This window comes from Lolium rigidum, chromosome 6 (genome assembly GCF_022539505.1).
Source record: "Lolium rigidum isolate FL_2022 chromosome 6, APGP_CSIRO_Lrig_0.1, whole genome shotgun sequence".
Taxonomy (NCBI): Eukaryota; Viridiplantae; Streptophyta; class Magnoliopsida; order Poales; family Poaceae; genus Lolium; species Lolium rigidum.
Genome location: NC_061513.1, coordinates 271,871,013 through 271,880,890, shown reverse-complemented (window position 1 = coordinate 271,880,890; position 9,878 = coordinate 271,871,013). Strand labels below are relative to the sequence as shown.

The 9,878-nt window shown below is 51.4% G+C and overlaps 1 protein-coding gene across 1 annotated transcript; it reads right to left on the bottom strand.

Moving 5' to 3' along the window:
• Positions 1–552: 552 nt before the first annotated feature.
• Positions 553–2,691, bottom strand: LOC124664143 (BTB/POZ and MATH domain-containing protein 1-like). Its single transcript, XM_047201728.1, has one exon. The coding sequence runs from the start codon at positions 2,689–2,691 to the stop codon at positions 553–555; it is 2,139 nt and encodes a 712-aa protein (XP_047057684.1).
• Between the last annotated feature and the right edge of the window lie 7,187 nt (positions 2,692–9,878).

Below are 9,878 nucleotides of genomic sequence, written 5' to 3'. Positions count from 1 at the left end.
AGCACTACCCACGCCGCGAAATTCCGGGGCCGCGCCGCCGCCCCCATCACCGCCCGTCCGACGAGGCCGCGGTGAGGAAGTGAGGAGAGGCCGCGCCACCAGATACCAGGGCCACGCCGCCGCCGCCATCACCGCCTGCCCAGCTTGAGGGCCGCGCCGCCATCATCCTCCAAGTGTTGGGGCCATCCCCGCAGTACTGAGGCGAGCCTCCATCCGCCGCACCAGGGGACCACGCGAGGATCCCCGCCGCCCCCATCACCGGCCACGCCAGGCTTCGCCGGCGGCGGCCTCCGGGGACGAGGAAGAGGGGGGAGGGGAAGGCGGCGGCGGTGGGGGCTAGGGTGCTAAAAAACAACATAGAAGATAGTGTGTCCGTATGGACAAGGTCAGGTATGTAATCTGTCCGTAATCTCTCATCTACGTCCATGGTTTCTGGAAATCCGCCGGTCAAATGGTTCCATAGATTGTAGATAAACAATTGAGATGAACAAAAACTAATCAGTCAATATATTCAAATGAGTTGACATGCATAGGGAAAACACTAGATTTTAATTAGTCCAAACCAATTGTTTTCATCACATCCTTGGTCATGTGTGGCATCAAGATGAACTCGATACAATAATCCTCAAGCTTTGAGCAGCGGTGTTGGCGTGCAATCCTTAATGTGCTTAACACATTCTCTTTTGAGACAAGGTCTGCTAGGATGTTCTCGAACATGGCCTTGGTCCTCTGTAGACAGAACCGGGATGCTGCTGTGAGAATGTCTCTAGCAATGACCCTAACATCTTTGGCATCCTTAGAGACTAGGTCCTCTATAGGAGGAAGCTCATCAGTGTAGATAAAATGGAGAATAACCTTGAAGGTTGCAGCCTTCATGTTGTCAATCTGTATGACGTGGTCGCCATTGCTGGCAGCTGCCACCGCTTCATATAGGACTGGTGACCTGGTGGCGATCACGAGGCTATGAGCGCGGATCTGGGTCTCCTCTACAAGGAACGTTATGTCTGACCCCTGCTCGGTCACAAGCAGTTGCTCGAGGTGCCAGGCGATGTTGGAAGGAGGCACTGGGACTGTTGCTTTGATGCTGGTGGTGGAATTGCTAATACTAGTGTACTTATCCTTGGCGACGGCAATGTTGCAACGTATGGTAAGGGATCCATCATGTGCTAGGTACTGCGACTTTGCAGATTCCCACGTGATGAACTCCGGACACGCACATTTTGTAGTGTTACTATCAAAGCTGGTTTCTACAGAAAGCTTGGTCGGCGGAAATTTTCCACTGGGGTCACCAATCCGGAACGTCAAAGATGTTCTGATATTCGCAGCTCTTGGATTAGTCAATAGGTGCAAGTAGATGGATATGTATAATTTTGCGTGGTCATGTGGCAGCAATGGGTATACCCTTAGCATCCAGTCGTAACCGCCGACCTGAAACTTGCAGGAATCGATTGATTCCCCAACTTCAGAACTTCTCTGCATAGCAAAAAACTGTGGTATCCTGAACTCGTGCGTGCCCTCGACCACCATACGCGAGTAATGTGTGGATGCGCTCTTCTGTGGCTGCATTTTGCTTGAGGAGGTAGAGAGGGATCTTGAGTTTGGGAACATGTTGACGGTGGCTACTTTCTCGGTTACATCCAACAGAAAGGAGGAGCACCTTTCTTTGAGTTCCTTATACTCCTCTGTCGCTTTCACAGCGGCATAAACGTCAGGATCTGACACCAAATACTCGATACAAGAGGCTTCCAGCTGCCTGCAGCTGTGCCTGCCATGAACTACCATCAACATCGGCATGACAGAGGCGACGTCAATGCTCTCAGAGAGTATGTTCTCACACATTAGCCGCAACCTATCCAAGTCGTAACGATCGGCGGCCACCAGCAAGTCGAGTGCCATTGCCTCGCGACGCTTTTCTGCATATTTTACTTTGCTAGCGCCGCTCACATCGTTGCTGCGTTTTATAGGCAGCTCATCGGTGTAGATGAATCGGAGCATGGACCTGAAGATGGAAGCGCTCATGTCGTCGATCCTTATACGCTCGCCCTCCTCAGTTTGCCAACGGAATTCTGCGGCAAAGACCGGCGACCGCATGGCGAGCACCAGCTTGTGCGCCTGGATCTCGGCCTCCTCAACGACGAATGTCACGTCTGGCCTCCCCACCTCTGATGACTCGTCCAGAAGCAAGAGCTTTCCGAGATCCTTAGAGATTCCCGGCGGTGTCCCCACGGTGGCGATGTTCTCGACACGCACCTCCCTACATTCCTCCTGGAGGACATCGACGGAGCAGTGGATGGTGAGGCAGTCATCAATTACATAGCGCTCCTCCCGGCCATGGAAACCGGCGGGCACGGACAGCTCCCAGCTCCGGTTGTCGCTATCCGTGTTCCAGTAGGGGAACGTGTGGGCGCCTTCGCTTCGCCATACAGCGGCTGGCCGACGGCGAAGCGGGTCCTCGATCCTGATGTTGGCCAAGGCGACGACGTCGTCCTCGGGGTAGCTGAGGAGCTCGAGGGAGATGGACGCGAGGTGTCCATCGTCGTCGAAGCCGCAGGAGAGAGCCCACGTGTGGCCGCCGGCATGGAAGTCACCCGACGTGATCGTGGAGGATCTGATGGCGACACCGACGATGCGGAACTCGTGGGTGCCTCGGACAAGCGTCGATGTGTGCGCCCACGCCGCCTTATGCGCCATTGCCGGCCGGATTAGTTGCTTGATCGATGGACCATGTAGCCCTAGCTATGTACGTGGATGCGATCGCCAAACGATGGGCCGGGCCTTAATTTTAATTTCGCATGCACAACACGAAAACGCAATGCAAGTTCCCAAATAGAATTGGGCAAGTACCGTGGAAAGGCAAAAGTCTGAAACAAACCTTATACTCATATACGACGTCTGAATCTAACTCTAACCTTTAAATCCCCGATTTCTGAACCTTGATCTCTCTGATCCTTGCCTTCCCGGTCGTTTTCTGGGCAAATATAATTCGTGGGCTGGGAATAGCAGACGTGGCTGGGATTACATCAAATCTAGACTAAGGGTGGGCCTTACTGACCGGTGGGCTTAAAATTTCAGTTACCCCTTTTTCCTCACCTCAATCTCTCCGCAAAACCGCGCTTCCGTTTCGCCTGCTCGCCCCGTTTCCTGTTTAGACGCTGCGGCAATGGAGATCATCAGGTGATCGCGGCGGCGGGAAAGCGATCCAGGCAGCGCATGTCGTCCCCGACTCTAGACGTTCGTCCCCGACTCCCCGACCAGTTCCCGACCAGTTGGAGCTCCAACTTCTCATTATCCCTGAGACTCTGACCCGCGGCGGCCGCAACGACCTGCAACTCGCCGGCGGGGGAGAATGGGACAACGAAAGGGAGGAAGCAGGTAACCACCCGGATCCCATTCACCCTTCTTATTCTTAGTCTCGCATTGCTAGATTTTTAGTTTTTTAGATTGATAAATGTGGGGTTTGTGGCTGTTAATTCAGGGGTGTCTAGTTCTAAATTATCCAAGATCTGATGAGATCTGAGATCTAGGGATTGGCCCGATCTCGCGATTTGACCAAAATCCACGGGGAAAAGGTGGGAGAGCGCGAGGAACACGAAGAACACGAGGAACACCGGTATCACGCATGCACACCAACCCGATACACCCGATACTTACCCCCGTGGCTCGATGGACCACGCCAATAGAATCACCCGGAAGAGGCACGCGGCAGAATTCCCGGTGAAAGATTGGTGTTGGAGAAAAGAGATTGGTGAGGGAGAGAGAGTGGCTTGCACTAGAATCCCACTCAACAATATCCAAATCAACAACAAGAGTGCCTTGATTACAAAGGGATACTTGTCCAAGATGGATGCTAACCCTAGGGAGACTAAGCTCAAAGTTGGTTTAAGCTCAAAATTATGTCTAACGGGTAAAGGAGGGTCCAGGTTGCTTATATAGGCCAACATGGCCAGCAAGGCGAAAAGGTACATAAGTGGATAACTTAAGCAGTTTGGTGGGGCATTCCCGTCGGATCCGGTCCTGGGGCCGGTCTGACCGGGCCAGGGACCGGATGGTTCGGTCGTGGGGCCGGTCGACCGGGCGCCAATCGGAAATGTCGCAGATCTCCGTCCGGTTGGCCCCCGGTACGACGCCCGGTTAAGGCCGAGGGGAATCCGGTTTGGCGACCGGTTGACCGGGCCTGGGACCGGATGGTCCGGTCGTGGGGCTGGTCGACCGGGTCCTGGGCCGGCCAGCTTCCTCTCTTCCTTTGAGCGCTTCGAGTGACGTCGGGTCCAGCTTCGTGCTCATCTCCAAGTCCCGCTGCTCCTCTCCTTCCCTTGACCATGGTGTGTCCTTCTCTCCGGGGTCTTGATGCACCTTGTACCTAATGACACAAAGTACGTCGGCATGAGGTAGCATTCCATCCAAAGGGGTACCGAGATCAAGGGTGGTGAGGAGCGAGTTCACCTTATCATGTAGCACTTTAACTCGAGCCCGAGTCATCGGTCCACTTGGGGGACTTGTTGCTCTTGGTGTAGTGTCGTCGGTGAGCGGGGCTACATCATCTCCCCCCCCCCCTTGGGAAAGAGTCGTCCTCGACTCGTGATCCTCCTCATCTCCATGATAGGGTGACATGTCCAAGACATTGAACGTGTTGCTCAGCAAATACTTGGAGGTCGGGATGTCGATGACGTAGGTGTTGTTGTTGATGCGTTTGAGGACCTTGAAGGGGCCATCTCCTCTTGGCTTGAGCTTTGAGTTGCGTTCATGAGGGAACCTTTCCTTCCGGAGGTGGATCCAAACGAGGTCTCCTTCTTGAAATATTCTTTGCTTCTTCTTGGCGTTGAGGCGGTTGGCTTGACGAAGCACATGTTCTTGTATGGTTGCTCTTGTTTCTTCATGTAGTTTCTTCATGGCGGCGATGCGCTTGTCGAAGTCCATGTTCGTCCTCTCATGAAGGGGAAGTGGTAGTATGTCGAGTGCCGTGGGAGGGTCGAAGCCGTAGACGATCATGAAGGGGCTCCGTGATGTTGTCTTGTGCGTGGCTCGATTGTAGGCGAACTCCGCATGCGGAAGGCACTCTTCCCATGACTTCAAGTTTTTCTTCACGAGGATGCGTAGAAGAGTTGAGAGGCTTCTATTGACCACTTCCGTTTGTCCGTCCGTTTGCGGGTGGGAGGATGATGAGAATAAGAGCTTCACTCCAAACTTTGCCATGAGTGACTTCCATAGATAGCTCATGAACTTGACGTCTCGATCCGACACAAAGCTTGCCGGTATTCCGTGTAGGCGGACAATTTCCCTGAAGAACAATCAAGCAATGTGTGAAGCATCATCGGTCTTATGGCAAGGTATGAAATGTGCCATCTTAGAGAACCTATCCACTACCACAAAGATTGAATCATGACCATGTTTGGTGCGAGGCAACCCTAGTACAAAATCCATGCTAATATCGGTCCATGGTGCATATGGAATAGGTAATGGTGTGTAAAGACCATAAGGGTTGGTGGTGGACTTAGCTTGAAGGCATGTAGTGCAACGGTTGCAAAGGCGCTCCACATCCCGCTTCATATTTGGCCAATAGTAATGAGTGGATAACATCGCAAGTGTCTTGTCACGTCCAAAGTGTCCCATAAGACCACCTCCATGTGACTCTTGCAAGAGTAACTTTCGAAGAGAAGACTCGGGAATGCAAATTTTGTTGGCTTTAAACAAGTAGCCATCGTGCAAATAGAAGTCATCAAATCCTCGGTCAACGGAACACTTCTCAAATATCGGTGCAAAGAAAGAATCGGAAGTATAGAGTTCTTTGATCTCCTCAAGTCCCAAGACATGAAAATCCAAGCGAGTAAGCAAAAGGGTGTTTTTGCGGGAAAGAGCATCCGCCACTACATTGTCCTTGCCCTTCTTGTATTTGATTACATACGGGAAGGACTCAATGAACTCAACCCATTTTGCATGCCTTTTGTTCAAATTGTGTTGGCTTTTCAAGTACTTCAAAGACTCATGGTCGGAATGAATGATAAACTCTTTTGGCCAAAGGTAATGTTGCCAAATTTCAAGAACACGAACCAAAGCATAGAGCTCCTTGTCATAAATAGGATAGTTGAGGCGTGCGCCATCCAACTTATCACTATAATATGCCACGGGTTTGCCCTCTTGCATAAGAACGCCACCAATACCAAGCCCACTCGCATCACACTCAATCTCAAAAGTTTTTGCAAAGTTTGGAAGGACGAGAAGGGGAGCTTCGGTAAGACGTTTCTTCAACTCATCAAAAGCATTTTGTTGGGCCTTGCCCCAAACAAACGGAACATTCTTCTTGGTAAGTTCATTCAAAGGGCAAGCAATGGTGCTAAAATCTTTCACAAAGCGGCGGTAGAAACCGGCAAGTCCATGAAAACTTCGGACTTGACCAACATTTGTAGGAGTAGGCCTATTGTGGATGGCCTCCACCTTGGAAGAATCAACTTCAATCCCGTTAGCGGAAACCACAAATCCAAGGAAAACCAATTTGTTTTGAGCAAAGGTGCACTTGGGGAGGTTTGCATAAAGCTTCTCATGGCGCAAGATGCATAAGACTTCTCTCACATGTTGCACATGGTCCTCGAGATTTGTGCTATAAATGAGAATATAATCAAAATAGACAACCACACTCTTGCCAATGAGAGGACGCAAGATGTGATTCATGAGACGCATAAAAGTTGATGGAGCATTGGAAAGACCAAATGGCATAACAAGCCATTCATATAGACCAAGTTTGGTCTTGAATGCCGTTTTCCATTCATCACCAATTGCCATGCGGATTTGGTGGTAGCCACTACGCAAATCGACTTTAGAGAAAATCGTGGCACCACTAAGCTCATCAAGCATATCATCTAAACGCGGAATGGGATGGCGATAACGAACGGTAATGGCATTGATGGGGCGGCAATTTATACATATTCATTGCGTCTCATCCGGTTTAGGCACAAGAATCGCGGGAACCGCACAAGGACTAAGGCTTTCACGAACGTACCCTTTAGCTAGGAGATCTTGTATTTGTCGTTGAATCTCCTTTGTATCTTCGGGGTTGGTGCGGTAGGCGGCACGGTTTGGGAGCGGAGCGCCGGGTATGAGGTCGATGCGGTGCTCTATGCCCCGAAGCGGTGGAAGTCCATGAGGAAGCTCGTCGGGGAAGACATCTTGAAACTCCTTCAAAAGAGACAACAAAGACGAAGGGATGATGGTTAAGTCGTTAGTCTCCGATGACGGTCTCTTGCAAATGAGCACGTAGTGCAATGTGGTGGATGGTTTTGCTTGCACTTCTCTCCACTCGCTTTTATTGGCTAGGAGGCCGCTCTTTCACTCACTCATGTATGGCTTGTGGCGCTCACTCTCCATTTGGTGGGTCGCTCCCTCACCTCTCAACTCACTATGGTGGATGTGATGTTGTGCCCTCGCTAGAGCCTTCGCATTGTCCCCGATGATTTGGCTAGGAGTCATGGGGCGTAGCTCGAACTTCTTATCCTTGACCTTGAAGGTGTATGCATTGGTGTGTCCGTCATGTATAGCCTTCTTGTCAAATTGCCATGGGCGGCCAAGCAACATGTGGCACACCGTCATGGGCACCACGTCACACTCAATAGTATCTTCATAGGGGCCGATCTTGAAGTTGACGGTGACGGTATGTTGTATCTTGACATTGCCATTGTCGCTCAACCATTGGATATGGTAAGGGTGAGGGTGCTTGCGAAGTGTAAGATTGAGCTTCTCACACAACTCGGTGCTTGCAAGGTTATGGCAACTTCCTCCATCGATGATGACCTTTATTGACTTGCCACCAATACCGGCATGGGTTTGGAAGATGTTGCACCGTTGGTCTTCCATAGCTTGAGGTTGAGTTGTTAGCACCCTTGTGACCACAAGTGAAGGGTTTGGGTCATGCACACATAAGAGAGGGTCTTCTCCACTATCGTCATCATAAGCTTCTTCATTTGCGACGGCGGCTTGTACCATAGCTTCATATTCATCTTCATCGAGCGTCTCTATGTCACCATTCGCCATGGTGATCATGACCTTCGTATTCTTGCACTCAAAGGACTTGTGGCCTTGGGTGCCACACTTGAAGCAAGTGACATTAGAGGGTCCCGTAGAGGCTTTAGAGGAGGCGGTAGAGGACACCCTTTGCTTCATGCGACTATGGATAGTCGGTTGCTTGGATGGTGTAGAGGACACGGTAGGCTTGACACTTGTTGTAGGTGTTGTTGTCGCGAGCTTGGAGGCGAAGTATGACTTGGGCTTGGAGTACTTGATGTCCTCACTCACTTGGCGCTCGGCCTTGGAGGCTTGGTGAACCAACTCAACCATGTTGGAATAAGGTTGGAACTCCACAATTTGCTTGATGGGATAGTTGAGGCCATTGAATAAACGAGCGTTGGTTTGTTGCTCGGATTCTTGTATGTTGGCTCGCATCATAGTCAACTCCATCTCCTTGAAGAACTCCTGAACGGTCTTGGTGCCTTGCTTCAACTTTTGGAGCTTGTTGAAGAGGTCGGTCTCGTAGTGGGTTGGTACAAAGCGAGCTTGCATCTCTTCCTTCATCTCTTCCCAAGTGTCAATCGGAGGGTCACCCTTTTCTTCCCTTAGAGTGAGAAGTTGCTCCCACCAAGTGTTGGCATAATCCTCAAACTCAAGAGACGCCATGGCCACTTTCTTGGCACCGGAGTAGTTGTGGATGCGGAAAATCTTGTCAACCTTGAGTGCCCATGAGAGGTAGGCCTCGGCATCCTCTTCACCCTTGAACTTGGGCATGGTGAACTTGAGCCTTCCAAACATGTTCTCTTCATCCTCCAAATTTCTTCGGCGAGGACGGATGCCTTCATCTCTTGCGTCTTGAGGTGGTATAGGAGGTCTTCCGCGGCCAACCATAGCATTGGGTTGGCGTTGAAGTTGGACACTAGCTTCACTTGGTTCACGATGATGATGTGGTTGAAGATCTTGACGAGGTTGTTGAGGTTGTTGACGACGTCCAAGGATAGCCCTCTCATCTTGATCATGTTGCGGGTCTCGTCTTCCACGTTGGTCATGGCGAGGATGATTTCGGAGATCACGCCTCGGTTGATCTTGATGTCCTTGGTCTTGAGCATCTCCATGTGGCTCCATGTTGTGGAAGACGTTGTCGTGGGGATGGTCATCACGCCCATGGTGGGCATGGCGATCCGGTTGAGGACGATCTTGTGGAGGACGTTCATGTGGGCGAGCATGGCGATGGATTTCTCCTCGCCTAGAGTTGGAGCGAGAGTCTTCATGCCGAGCATGTGGGCGATGAGGTCGATGATGGTCTTCATGCCTTGAGGAGTGATACGTCTCCGACGTATCGATAATTTCTTATGTTCTATGCCATATTAATGATGATACCTACATGTTTTATGCACACTTTATGTCATATTCGTGCATTTTCTGGAACTAACCTATTAACAAGATGCCGAAGTGCCGGTTCCTGTTTTCTCGCTGTTTTTGGTTTCAGAAATCCTAGTAACGAAATATTCTCGGAATTGGACGAAACGAAGACCCGGGGGCCTATTTCGCCACGAACCTTCCGGAAGACCGAAGAGCTTACGAAGTGGGGCCACGAGGTGGCCGGACCACATGGCGGCGCGGCCAAGGGGGGCCCGCGCCGCCCGTGGTGTGGGCCCCTCGACAGCCCCCGACTCTGCCCTTCCGCCTACTTAAAGCCTCCGTCGCGAAACCCCGATGCGAAAAACCACGATACGGAAAACCTTGCGAGACGCCGCCGCCGCCGATCCCATCTCGGGGGATTCGGAGATCTCCTCCGGCACCCTGCCGGAGAGGGGATTCATCTCCCGGAGGACTCTACACCGCCATGGTCGCCTCCGGAGTGATGAGTGAGTAGTTCACCC

What these genes read in the sequence shown, in the direction of transcription:
- LOC124664143 (XM_047201728.1), bottom strand. Translation starts at nt 2,691, where the DNA reads ATGGCGCATAAGGCGGCGTGGGCGCACACATCGACGCTTGTCCGAGGC.